Consider the following 14,095-nt stretch of genomic DNA (forward strand, 5'->3'; position numbering starts at 1 on the left):
CATGGTTTTACTGTTCTGACTATTAATATGATGCTCCTATTTGAGATTATCTGAAAAGAGATAACAAACACTGCAAATAAAGTTTGATATACTTTTAATATCATTTTCATCTCCCAATACATTGCATTTCAAAATGAAGTTAGTAGAAGAATGATCAAACACTGAAATATAATGATATTGAAATGATATATACAGCATATATAAATATTCAAATATGAACATTTGATTATTTATTTAAAAAAAAAAAATAAAAAAAAAAAAAAATCCCTACCTACCTACCCTAATTTTTTGAGAGACGAAAGGGGAAACACAACATTTTTTTTCCTTGGCCTAATTTTCCTTACTACGCAAAGAAATATAATTTAATTACCCGGATGTGTTGGAAATCATTTACCCCGCTGACTTGTGTGGACTTTCTAGCACATAAAACATATTTACGACGTGGAGGGTTAAATAGGAAAAAACTAAATAAAATACTACATTTAATGAGCTGTCGGGTCAATCTCCTGGCTATCTAATGATCGTAAACCCGACACTTAAAGGGATACCCTACCAAGTGACGTCATCACGCTAGTGAAGGTTAACACGTGAAGCTAATGTATCGTGAGAAATGAACCTCGTCTAAACCTCTCTTCTCACGAGACTTAAGTAAGTAAGTAAGAAAGTAAGTAAGTAAGCAAGTGAGTGAGTGAGTGAGTGAGTGAGTGAGTGAGTGAGTGAGTGAGTGAGTGAGTGAGTGAGTGAGTGGGTGGGTGGGTGAGTGAGTGAGTGAGTGAGTGAGTGAGCGGGCGGGCGGGCGGGCGGGCGGGCGAGCGAGCGAGCGAGCGAGTGGGTGAGTGAGTGAGTGAGTGAGTGAGTGAGTGAGCGAGCGAGCAAGGAAGCAAGCAAGCAAGCAAGCAAACAAGCAAGCAAATAAACAAGCAAGCAAATAAGCAAGAAAGCTAGCTAGTAAGTAATAAAGTAAGCAAGTAAGCAAAGCAAGTAAGCAAGCTAGCTAGTAAGTTCGTACGTAAGTAACGTAATTGACTTACTCGCAAACCACATGGAATTTACAAGAATCAATGACCCATGCACAGTACTTATGCATGTATTGGTAATAGATAGTAAGCTATCGTTATTAAGCCACATCAGCATGGAAGGAGGGATACTATTATCTTGCCAAATCTATGAGATGCTCGTTGACAAATTTCTGCATTAGTTTTCATTGTATAAACTTTATTTTTAGGAAAAACCGGCATTACAAACCAAACCTGCCAAGGAAATATTGACTTGTATGTCACGTCCTTGTGTGGAAAATGAATTCCACTTATTTAAAACTTGTTCAATACGCAGCCACTTTTAAAAGAACAATATCTCCAAATATCGACAATAGTCATGGTGTTTTCTGTTTCTCGATTAAAAAAATAATGAGACAATACAAACTGTATGGAGGCTGATATGTGTCATTTCGTTATATCGCCCTACTAATCATCGTCTTTTCGCTGCGACAGAACGAAATAACGAAAAAAGTAACGCGAAATAACGAAATTTCAAGGTCGCTGTTTAGCGCCCCGAAATATTTCGCCCGGCTGTTTATCGTATTTCGCCCCGCTAATCAGCGTTATTCCGCCCCGCTGGATGAAAAGACGATGATCTTCGTTCTTTCGCCCTGAACAGATATTTTCGACTTGAGAGACAATATGGAATGCTAATTACAGTGCAACTTCCGAAAACCGAACCTTCTAAAAACCGAACACCTCTGAATACCGAACGAATTGTCATTGTACAGAATTGGTCCTTCTTTATTATAGTATTAAAATACTTCCAAATACCGATCCCTCTGAATTCCGAACACCGGACTGATTTTGTGTCCGGTTCCTGTTAAAATATACCAAAAATTACTTCTGAAAACCGGCCTTACCTGGGCGATTATGACACGAGGTCAGGCCAGTCAACCGTGAAACAACAACTGTGACGGGTATTGTGTGAAGCCTTATTGTCTCGGGACCTACGTAGGTGATTTGTACAGGTATCCAATATATACCCCAAGGGGGCATTATGACGGAAGGCCTAGTGTATAATCAACACGACAATTATGAAACAATGCCACACTTCAATGAAGCGCGTCGGTTCGTTTATCTTCTCAATGCAAGTAGAGCTAGAAGCCTGAGTTTCGCATTTAATGTAAATGAGGCCCAAAAGGGGTTGTTTTCGTAAAGAAGCCCGTGATGTTTTTTTTAGACAAAGCGATGTCGGAAATACGGCCAGAATCATCTGATCAATTGTAATTGATATTGACACAAAACATCTTCACACCCTTTAATATTATTTGATGTGTAAAATAATCTGTATCGGACTATTGGCCCCATCCGCATGACGATTCACCGGATGTAACAAAATGTAGGCTGATCGTAAAGTGTAGTTGTACATGTGAAAATACTGTTTAAAACTATTGTTATAGTCATTTGCCTTTCTTATATATTCTGCAATATATACATTGATTAACTTTCACAATATGCATATTATTCAGACAATCCAAATTGTCTAAGTATGTACGTGCCGTTTTGTAATCGGGTGCATTCTAATAAAACATCGTCCAACCAATTATATCCGGAATTTGACCGGTCATTTTTCGATCAACTTCTCCAAACCGAACCCTCTATAAACCGAACAAATAGTCATGTCCCATGCATGTTCGGTTTATAGAGGTTCCACTGTATTTTAATCTTGTCATTATACAATCTGAACTATTTGTTAAAGTAAACGTATGAAATGTGATGGAAAATACTGATGTCATTACTGTGTTTTAGATTCCCCGATAAAAACAATGTGTCACATAACTCTCAATGAGTATAGCACGCCCAATGTAAATTTACTTTTGAAATAAAATTGATGTTTTTAACTTGGGTATATTTACTTATTTGTTATTGTTGATACTGTTTATAAAATTAGACTCGAAGAACCGATAATAATCCCTTAAAATTTACACATTTTTTCGAGAGCCGCACTAATCCTTGCCGACCTTCGAAGTTTCTGTTTGCATCTGCCGAGGATTGCCGAAGATTCCCGAGGATTAAAAGATCAAGCATGGGTGTCGTTAAGGGGTTATCATATACTCTTTACGGGGTATCTGGATTACTGAAACCATCATAGCGCGTGCACTAAAGTACAGATATGTGAGAATTCTCGAGATATCACCATACATCCAAAGAAATATTCTAATTCAAAACAAATTGTTTTTGTAAATCAAACATTCCACTCTTCAGACAAACATATATCTAATCTTTGTTTTGATGTTATCTTATGTCTTCGCTGAAGTAAACATGTGTTTTTTTAATTTTATTTTAATAAAGAATTATCGCCAATATAAATCAACCAGTTAAACTAACTGCAGTAGATGATTTACGCCACTTGGAACAGCTATCTGTTTCATTAAATCTTTCTCGGTCGATAAAACGACATGGTAACCGCAAGAGAAGCCGAGGTCATGGACCGCCCTGAGCTCTTGTGCTGGTATACTTGTGTAATTATAAGACGCGTGTTCTTATAGATAGCATACGATGGGACTACCGCATTTTGTTCAGTGAGCTAGCCACTAACTACTACAATCACAATTGCATATGACAGGGCACTTTCAGTTCAAGGAGCTATACACTCACATATCACGTTCTAGAAGTATATGAATTATGTATCATATTTTTATATTATAACTCAGTATGTCACATATATTGTTCTATGTCCACATAGCACCCATGTATGTAAACAACAACAACAACAACAACAACAACAACAACACCAACAACAACAACAACAACAACAACAACAACAACAACAACAACATAGCATGGACGCACCTTGTTTACATTATAAGACATGTGAACCAAATCTCTCAAAATGCAACTCCCCCCCCCCCCCCCCCAAAAAAAAAATCACTCTTTCTGCCCATTTGCACAAAGGATTTTTTTTTCAATTTCTCGAAATCTAAGGTTTTCCTAAATAAATAAATAAATAAATAAATAGAAGTACAATCAAAACAACAGCAAACACATATAATTTGTGTAATCTGTAGAGTGTATTGAGATGTCCCTACTACTAGGTAACTATATTCCAGGTTTAGTTACAATGACATTGATATATTCTGAACAACGGATCTTAGAGCAAAACTTTTAATTGGAATCTTGACGACGTCGTCACCGTCAGAAAAAAAAAGCAAACTTACATAGTCTCGCTTCGCGACTTTGTCAAAGGCGGGACAAAAATGAATCCAAAAGAATAGAATTGAAAGGGTGAATAAAAAGGTAAAGGGCAGACTGGACGACAATAAATCCATGGTTGTTAGGTTACCATGGAGATGAGTTTTATATGTATGTTTTAGTACTCAGCAGTTTTACAAAGATTTGTACACATATGTCTGTATAACATAGTAAGACAAATGACGAAGGAAGACAACTTCATGACTGGTGCCCTGACCGGGCCTCGAACTCACGATCTACGGCACCCAATCGCCTAGCCAGAAAACCCGCAGCTTATACCACTGCGCCACATCGGCGTTCTTTAATAAATTTCTTTATGCACATTTGCATAATCATATATATATTCCTAACCGCGGTACACATACAAAGCACATGCAATATTTAAATAGGAACACTATTGGAAATATGTACCAAGTCCCTGTGTAATGTAAATGTAAACTTTATTTATTTTACAACAATTGCGAAACTAGTTGTATCAACTTATATTAATCACGCTTGTTAGCCCGGACGGAAGCGCGCGATCGGTCTTACTGTGGGGGGAAACCGGAGTACCCGGGGAAAACCCACGTGGTCGGGCAGGGGACCCCATACCTATACCCAAGAAGTTCCGTTCCTGACTATAACAAATCCCGGATTTTTGAAATTAAAATACCCTATTGTAAATGTAGTTCATATTCTCACTTTAAAACCCCTTTAATAAAACATTTATTATAGAAACAGAAAAATGGGCCAACTCTAAGAAAATATATAAAAAAGTGTCATCTGTATACAAGAAGATAAAATTCCGTAAAGGAATTGTTGTGATAGAGTAGTTTACGATAATCTGTGTCGAGGCAGACATCAAACTACATTTTGAGACAGCTCTAGATGAACATTGAAAAAATAATTGTTTCAGCTACAAATTATGATAATAATGATTCTACTAATATTGCCAGTTCCTGAAGCTGTATACCGCAGCAATGTATTACATTTATATTAAATCTGTTTGTAATTTAGGATACGGTATAGAGGCTTCCAGCCTGCATCCAATACTTTGCTATTAAATCCGATATTCGATCAATCAATTGATCAATCAATTAATTGATCAATCAATTAATAGATCAATCGATTAATTGATCAATTAATTTAATTAATTGATTAATTAATCAATGTATTTATTTACTTATTTATAATATGTGTTGATTATTTAGTTAAAATCACCACCATTGTTTAGCGAAGTCTGTTTATATGCCTTATCGGTTGTCTTATCCAATTAAACTTTTCCATAATCAATTAATTAATTAATCAAAATTAAATTATATATATTTGCCCTTCAAATCTCCTCGTGATTCCTGTAAAAAAAATTCCCTTGTCTTCGTCGCAGAGAAGACGTCACTCACACGAAGGCAACTGAGTGAGTATCGGTGGGTGACGTCATAATAGGTCAATTGCCACGCTCAGGTAACTGACCGGTGTCGGGGAGGTAAGATTTTACCACGCCGTGGTGTTTATGAAAACAACTCACCTCAACTCCACTGACGTCATGACTGGTCAGTATCAGGTATTCACTGAGAAACGCGTCATGGACCATTAACGGTCATCATGGTTGGAACGTAATAATCTGTCAGTGTTTGACATTTTCAGAGGAAGAATCAATTGAGATGCAAGACAGTGTCAAAGCTCTGCATAAGATGTATATAAACTCGGATGCTACAAGGAAAAGACAAATCACTAGACTGACTATCAGAGAAAACTACCCTTAACGGAAATTTAAGAGAGACAATGGCATTTTCAAGTGTGTGTAATTCTTCATCCGCTCGGCTTTTAGACAACGATGAACTCCAGGCATGGCATGGGGAATCCGATGGAGGTAAGATATTTATCTATTTATTTATTTATTAATTACTTAATTTATTTATTTATTTATTTATTTATTTATCACCTATAAATGTATTTATCTATTTGGATGTTGGGTCATTTAACTCTTAATCGTTACATTTTTATTTCTGAATTTGTTAAAAAAAATTACATGCTTATATGAGCGCAGCATTTCATCACTTTTTCGTCAACTAGAATATATTTTTCATTTTGACGACAATGTTAAAAGTTAGCAAACAACTGGAATATGTAATGTTACACCAGTTCAACTAAATATTGTATTAATGGTTTTGAAGACAGAGTTTAATTTTGGTCACACAAGTTACCTTATCTCAAATGAAATGACAGTCATAAGTTTGATCGTTGACATTTTTAGCGTTCTTGGTAACGAGTAACCTCCCTTTAGATAGAATGAGATAGACAACATCCCTAAACTTCAGGAAACATAGTCATTTTAAATCGTCCTTAGGAAAACATTCTTAGATTAAATTAAAAGTCTTGATAAGGACGTTTCCTTAAATTCTGAAATGCTTTCCTACGGAATATGAATTATGTTAAGTTCCGGAATTTTGATTAAACTGGCTGTAACCAAGGGACCTGAAAATGTGTTTGTCTACTTGTATTTGGACTTTTCCCAGTATGTATAACACCTTTCAGATTTGTTGTATATATGAACACCAGGGTATTCATTTTTACTGAATTTTAATCTTGCCGCTAAAACGTTTGAAAATTAGCTATACACACTAGGGAAGGTCTAAATACACGTAGACTGTAACAAATTCGCAGGTCCCTGTGTTACACACTAGGGTAGGACTAGGTCCTTATACACGTAGACTGTAACAAACTCTCAGGTCCCTGTGATAAACAATAGGGAAGTTCCAAACACACGTAGACTGTAACAAACTCTCAGGTCCCTGTGATAAACAATAGGGAAGTTCCAAATACACGTAGACGGTAACAAATTCTCAGGCCCCTGTGGCTTAAACTGGATTATACACAAACAAATAAATATGATTGGAGAGATACACATCTTATTTTTTCGAACTCGACTTTAAATTGTTAGATTTAGCCGCATTTTGATACAAACTTAAACATGAAATTGAATCCCGGAAATGTTTTTGATAAGAACTTGAATAAATACATGTTACTCCTCTTACATCGGGTGTTTTGATTTTCACAAGTTCTAGAGACAAGAAAAATGACGTAGTAGATATCCCCTAGAAGACACGTGACCTCTAGTTTGTTCTATTTATATTACAGGTATATCCTCCGGTTACGACTCTGGAGATGTTTACGATTCCGACGCAGAACCACAGACCGGAAATGTGACTCTCACCTCTACCCGATACTCTAAACCGGAAACGGAAGTTGCACAGTTGTTCGACAACCCTCTTCTGTTTACGGACAGCGATACGGACTCGGATTCACTGAGTGACCCGGATGATTCAGACACAGACGATGACAGCGACAGTGAATTTGGGGATGAGGACGATGATGCAATGAGATTCACCAGCACAGAAAACCTATGCGACAGCCTCCGATATATTCTGTCAATGCCCGAGTTGTGTGACGTCACATTCCACGTGGGGCCACAGAAGACTCCCATCCACGGGGTCAAGGCCATTTTAGGAACTCGCAGCAGGTACTTATCAAAATATTTTTTTCATTTTCGCTTGCCTTTTTTTAGTTTTCAAAGAGACTATGTCAATGTTTTTTACGATTTAGGAAAACAATGTCATATTTTGTGAATAAAAAATATTTATTGTACAAGTTTTTATGAATAACTTGCGTCTGGGAGTTAATTTATCTGATAAAAAAAAACATAAATAAAACTGTGTTTTCCTTTGTTTTTCTCCGCGGAAATTGGTATTTATATTTGAATTTTTATTTTTTTTTGTGAGTAATTTTTAATATTGCCTTTTTCATGGATAGGGTTTTATACGGGATGATATTGAAAGCAGAGAGGGAGCTTGAGAAAACCCAGAAAACTAAACCGAAACATATGAAGTCGAAAAAACAGAAAGCAGAAAAGACTGATCAACCAACACGACTTTCTATCAACGTCGACACCTATGAACCAGATGTGTTCCGAAGGATAATACAGTTCGTTCACAGCGGATCGGTCAATGTGGACTCCTCGTCTGTTATTGGTGAGTACATGTATTAATGCAGACAAATACTGTAAACTGATTTTTTTCCCCAAAAAAATGCGAAACAAGTTTTATTAACTTAAATTCATCATGGCTGTTAGTCCGGATAAAAGCACACGAGGGGTCTTACTCTGGGAGGAAACCGGACTACCCGGTGAAAACTTGCGTGGTCAGGCAGGTGTCCCTATAAGTTTCCACGGCCGATCGGGGAATCGAACCCCGGTCGCCTAGGTAAAAGGAAAATATATTACCGCTGTGCCGCTCGATTACAAAATTGCTGTTCCCGTCCTAGAGGAATACAAAGAATGTGTTGCTGATTTTTTTTATTTACCTCATTATTTTGCAACTAGATAAGATGTCGCCCTTGAAATTAAAAACTATTTTTTTTGGCATCTGATCCGGAAATAAGAGTTTGTTTAAATATCATACAACTCTATTTTTTCCTCGGGTCACCAGAACTAGGTCTAACGAATTATCCATGTTTGATAGTGTAGTGAAATAAAATCTTAAAACCCTATTAGATAATAGAGTAAACATATTTACACAATAATCTTATCAAGCTATTGAGTTCCCGGGGGTCGCCTGATATTTGCCCCTTCCCTCTCCCCCGCTACCACAAACCTCCTACTCGGCCACACACAGAGATTTAAATACTGTTACTTAAAATTCCATACAAAATGGTTTATGAAACTGATAAAAAGCGCCACTGTTCCACCTTAAATACGTGTTATCAAATTATATCAGTATTTCCTCATTTCAAATAATAAGTTCTACAATGATGTTTGTAATTTTTTTCTTCAGGTTTAATATGTGGAGCTGAAGGAATTCGGATTGAAGGACCTAAAAATGGCATGCTGGGATTTCATAGATCGATGTATTGCATCCGGTACCGACCTCTGCCATGTTGTGACGTCACCAAATCGACAGCTGTACAACCAAACACTGGTCAACAACATTTCTAAAATGGTAAAGACATTTACGATACAATTCTAAAATGTAGCTTATGCAATATTACAAGATGTCTGTTTTTAAGAGTTCAATAAACATTTTCAGATAAAATCAAACTTATTCCAATTGTGAAATTTATGCATCTTCAAGAAAATGTATATATTTATCAAGAATGAATCCAACAATAACTTGTAATTTTCTCTGAATTTCCAGATTGCGGCAAAAGTGGATTCTCAAAATTCGAAACATCGGGCACCAAAATTGTCTTCTATTTCGAACGCGCCAAGGGAGACAATCGTGTGAAGAACCAACACCGGCGTCACAATACCATTGTGTAAAAAAACTACAAAATGACGTCATAGTAACGTCGTGTACAGGACTACGAGGAAATGACGTAGAGTGCTTTGTGAATTTTTATAGTGCTGATATTTGGACATCGTGTGAAAAATATTGATTCACACATTTTTTATTTATTTTTTTAAAGAAATATTTTAATAAATATTCATATTTTCAAACAACATTTGTTTCTATTTATTGTTGTGGCATATTGTCATGTATGCTATAAGGTACATACTTTCTTTTTATCTGACCATGAAAAGTTTGATATAAACTTTAGAATATCTGTCTGATTTTCTTCTGAATTGTCGAAAGATGTTTCTGTTGAACAGAGACCAAATGTAAAAACGTTTCAGTTATACATCAGTCTAAATATTATAGACAATAATTTATCACCTGCGGTATTATATAATTGCTCCGTACAGCTGTTTCGTCCTTCAAGGACACACCGGTGATAGCAAGGCCCTAAATAACCCGAGTTTCCTCTGACCCTGACACCATGTCTGGTGTAGAGCCAGAGCGCACTATACTAAATGTATATATGAAAACGTGAAATTCTCCGACACCGTTTGGTGTCGCTAAGATTTGGTGCAGATTAAATAAAACCGGGCGTGACATAACACCTATCTTATAATTATGGATAAATGAGACATTTATTCACCCCAGAACGCCCATTTAGTCCTATATCGACGGTTTATTCCGTCCGTATAGACCCCTGCTTTACGCTGGTAAAAAAATCACACTTGAGTCGACACCGTATTGCCAACTTTAGGCCGCGGTCGGGATAATCACCCTACCAGGGCACGATGGAACGAAAAGAAAAAACAGATACAACAAGTCTTCCGATTTTAATTTATAAATGATATATCCTTGCATTGAATGTTTCGGGAAACAATAAGCTTAGTTTACTTGATTTACATTATGTAAGAGATATATATTAATCAAAATAAATTTGGTCTTTTCGGTCAATTGCGTTCCAATTCGGGTGGTTTGTTGCACTGCCACTTACAAAATGGCGGCTCAACAGTTTGAAATTGTAACCAGCATGAAGCGGATATTATTATCTCAATGGGAAGTCTTTTGTACAATTATAATTAATATGCTTGTTGATATTTCCTGTGATTCTTTTGTCACCATGTATAGTTTTCATTTCGAGAATGTGATTATCCCGGATTTAACCTAGACTTGTAAGACACTCGTCCTTCGGAGCACTTCGTCATTATGAAACCATCCTCGTACCTTTTCAAGAGTATCTATACAAATATCAGTTTTGTTCGTACTTTCCGGTCGTTTTATCGACCTGGAGTTATAATTACGACTTTGTTTGTATGGTGATGCTATTTTACGTATTAAGACACTTTTTTTTTCTGTATATGCAATGTATGTACAGAGGTACTTCATCCGGGCACATGGAGCAGGTACAGAGTAAAATACGGATAGATGGGAAACTGATGTCCTCAAATGCTGCTGTAATTTACGTGCGCTTCCGGATTAATACAGATAATAATCTTCTGTTAAAAAGTAAATATCTTTTCCGGAATATACAGTATCCTTAACATCTGCTATTCCGTATTATCGCATGTATAACGGCAGCACTTGACAAATATCTAAGTACTGGTTTCAGTAGCGAAACTACTTAGCAGCGAGTTGTAAAACAGTTCGGCAGATTATTAGACGTAGAGTTCGGCATATTACTGGGCGTGTTTGGCAGAGCCCAGTATAAGCAGGCGCTGTTGTCAGCTCTAGTTCGGCAGTTTGGACATTGTCTCGCTCGATGCTACAGTACATGGATGCAGCACGCGTATGAGTTCTGAAGTGTTGACGATGGAAGGCCGTCTGCCTCGTTTGCTTCGCACCCTTATACAGTGGCACTCTCTTATTCAACGTGTTGAATAGCAAAGCCTAATCACAAACACGTTATGGATTTATTCAAAGAATTTGTCTCTTCGTTTCCCCCGGGACGCTTCCGATTTGGAGTTGAGTATACATCGAGTTATTCTTTTTAAATTTTTGAATGACGGATACAATTTCAAATTATATTTGCTTCTCGACGTTTCAAATTTTACATCTAAGTGAGGAATATTTTGTGAAATTTGACTTGAAAAGCGAAAAAGCATGAAATGAAAGAAATGACAATCAGAATTCAGCTCGCATATTGTTTTGTGAATTATAACAAGATTTGCAAAGTCTTTCGTTCGTTTCCATGGTGACGGCGATTCCTCTTGACAAGACCATATCGTTAATTTACGATGAACCATACCCGCATGCTTTAAGCTTATATTTATTCTAAATGAACTATTCTCTGTTAGGCGTTATGAGAATATAAAAGGAGTCTATTGCTTGTTGAAGTACTATGCTTTCCTGGCCGTGTGATTAACGTAAGCACAAGTAGATGCATCTATGAAAAGAACGTTAAATAAAAAAAAAATTACTGCCGCTTTCGGAATAACAGAAAAGATTGTAATCTAATGCTTAGATAATTTTACTTTCGGAACTCTCCATTTGGTGGCGCGGGAATTTATTTGGTATGTTCGACAGAGAGCGACCTCGTTTGCCCAGAGATTACAAGCGTCTGTGACAATAATGATTGAGATCTGGGTCTCTTGGGCGTTTTGTTACTGCGCTTATTGACAACGAGACGAAACTATGTACGGACTTTAAGCATCGTAGCCTGTGTCTCCAGGGAGCTTTAACCAAATGCTTTTGACAAGCTTTCGCTAGCCCTCGATGTTAAGAGAGTACGCACAACCACGTAGTAATTTGTGCTATTTGAATGCTGTTTTTTTCGTCTTGGATTTAGGAAAATCAAAAGGTTGGATATTAATGTTTTGGAATTTTGTTATTTCAATCAGCGACACAGGATGATAATGGAAAGTAGATCGAAGTAAGGGATTTTCGTGTGACAAGCATGTTGGTTCGAATATGGAGTTTGATGGTTTTGACCGCGGGGATTGCTTGGTATCTTCTCCAGCTCGTAGAAGCAGGTAAGTACCTTTCAAACTTATTTTACTTGAATTATTTTGTTGAGAATTCGCCATATACTGTACACGGTAACAATAGCTGTAGTTGGTCTTCTGATAAGCATATTTGCTTCTTGGACACAATTATAATTATCTATAAATTCCATATTTACCATAGCGCATTCCCTAATTGGGAAATTCCTCACTTTCTAGTTATACAATGTCAGTAGATACGTATTTTTTAGTTATTGAGAGGATCTGCGAGAAAAATAAATAGATACATAAAAATATAAAAAAAAACCAAACAAACAAAGTAAATAAAAACAATAGGCGCATTCTCTAGAATATTCGACAATACACAGTACCTATATGTTAGTCTTAACTTGTACCATGTAGCAGAAGTATCTATCCCCTACATTTTAAGGCAATCAAATAGCTCGATGTTTTGGTCTCAAACAATTTCTACCTTGTTTTAAATTTTTTAGCTAGCAAATTATTTATACATTCATGCTACTTGTCGATTTAACATAGAAACTGGCTAAACGGGGAAACTGCTTGATCGTTATTTCCATTTCAAAAATATATCTCCTCCGCGGGGGTTCGACCCTGAACCTCTCATTATATAGGTAGAGGGATCCGGCTAATCATTCAATCACTACATGTACCAGTACCATTAGCCAGAGGAAGTCTACAGATGTAATATGTGGGATGGGTGAATAGACCTATAATGGATTATTCAGAAAATAGAAAAATGTATGAATTCAAAAAATAACAAGAAATAAAAAAAATAAAAATATAGCTCAATCGGTTTTTAAAATTTGTATTGCCGATATATATATACATACAATGTATATATATAACTTAAAGACTGTCGGAATTAGCTTGTGGATAAACCATAAGATGATTGGACTAATAATAGTCAATGTACATGTATCGTAAGTCCAAAATATTATTACTTCCCAGATGACAGTTAAAATCCTGTATACAGTACAATGTATATGTATATAATATACCTTTGCACGTTATTCGGCAAAACTGTCGCTTATAGTAAAAAATAGAAATACGAGAGTAAGCTTGTATTTAAATTCATCTCTATATACTTTGCTCTTGTGGTGATATATGTATCTGTAGTCTTTATTGAAACAGTGACGCTTGTAAATATCTGTAACAACCTCATTTTTACATTTCCGACCTCCTCCCTTGCCATCAAAATAAACACAACTAAATAATAAAAAAAAAATGAATGAAGAATAAAAAGAAAAAGAAAGAAAGAAAAGAAAAAGACATCGAAGGATGGGTAACGAGATTAATTAATCTGTGGAAAAATCAATGACGACCGTGCACGTTTAATTACACGTGATGGACCACTCCCAGCTGTTATACCAGGATTTTAACAGGGTTGATACAATTAGGGGCGGTAACTCGACACTTAGCCAGGAGTTCCACGATTCATTATAACGACCTTCCTATATACTCGAAAGGAAAGGTCACGGGTTTTTAAGTAGTGATTAAATTAGGCAGTTATAGTGTCTGATCTAAGACGTTTGACGGATTCACTCCACCTTTCCGACTAATAACTGTGAAATTGTGCATTTTCGCGGGTCTGAATTAT

The 14,095-nt window shown here is 36.4% G+C and overlaps 2 protein-coding genes across 2 annotated transcripts in view; both read left to right on the forward strand.

Moving 5' to 3' along the window:
- Nucleotides 1-5,759: 5,759 nt before the first annotated feature.
- LOC117314990 (serine-enriched protein-like) lies at nucleotides 5,760-9,705 on the forward strand. The gene is made up of 5 exons (XM_033869112.1): nucleotides 5,760-6,081; nucleotides 7,350-7,731; nucleotides 8,022-8,239; nucleotides 9,041-9,205; nucleotides 9,401-9,705. Exons 1-4 carry the CDS (start codon nucleotides 5,994-5,996, stop codon nucleotides 9,199-9,201), a joined length of 849 nt encoding a protein of 282 aa, XP_033725003.1. The 5' UTR covers nucleotides 5,760-5,993; the 3' UTR covers nucleotides 9,202-9,205; nucleotides 9,401-9,705.
- Nucleotides 9,706-11,327: 1,622 nt separating this feature from the next.
- Nucleotides 11,328-14,095, forward strand: part of LOC117315672 (neuronal acetylcholine receptor subunit alpha-10-like) — a 100,089-nt gene continuing 97,321 nt past the window's right edge. The window contains exon 1 of the mRNA XM_033869967.1: nucleotides 11,328-12,507. Within this exon, the coding sequence (XP_033725858.1) occupies nucleotides 12,432-12,507 (76 nt within the window). The 5' untranslated portion in view covers nucleotides 11,328-12,431. The remainder of the gene's footprint in view (nucleotides 12,508-14,095) is intronic.

The sequence above is a fragment of the Pecten maximus genome, chromosome 17 (assembly GCF_902652985.1).
Source record: "Pecten maximus chromosome 17, xPecMax1.1, whole genome shotgun sequence".
Lineage (NCBI taxonomy): Eukaryota > Metazoa > Mollusca > Bivalvia > Pectinida > Pectinidae > Pecten > Pecten maximus.

What these genes read in the sequence shown, in the direction of transcription:
- LOC117314990 (XM_033869112.1), top strand. Translation starts at nt 5,994, where the DNA reads ATGGCATTTTCAAGTGTGTGTAATTCTTCATCCGCTCGGCTTTTAGAC. An exon ending in ATTTTAGGAACTCGCAGCAG is followed by an intron (nt 7,732 to 8,021) that starts GTACTTATCAAA and finishes TTTCATGGATAG; the next exon opens with GGTTTTATACGGGATGATAT. An exon ending in GGACTCCTCGTCTGTTATTG is followed by an intron (nt 8,240 to 9,040) that starts GTGAGTACATGT and finishes TTTTTTCTTCAG; the next exon opens with GTTTAATATGTGGAGCTGAA.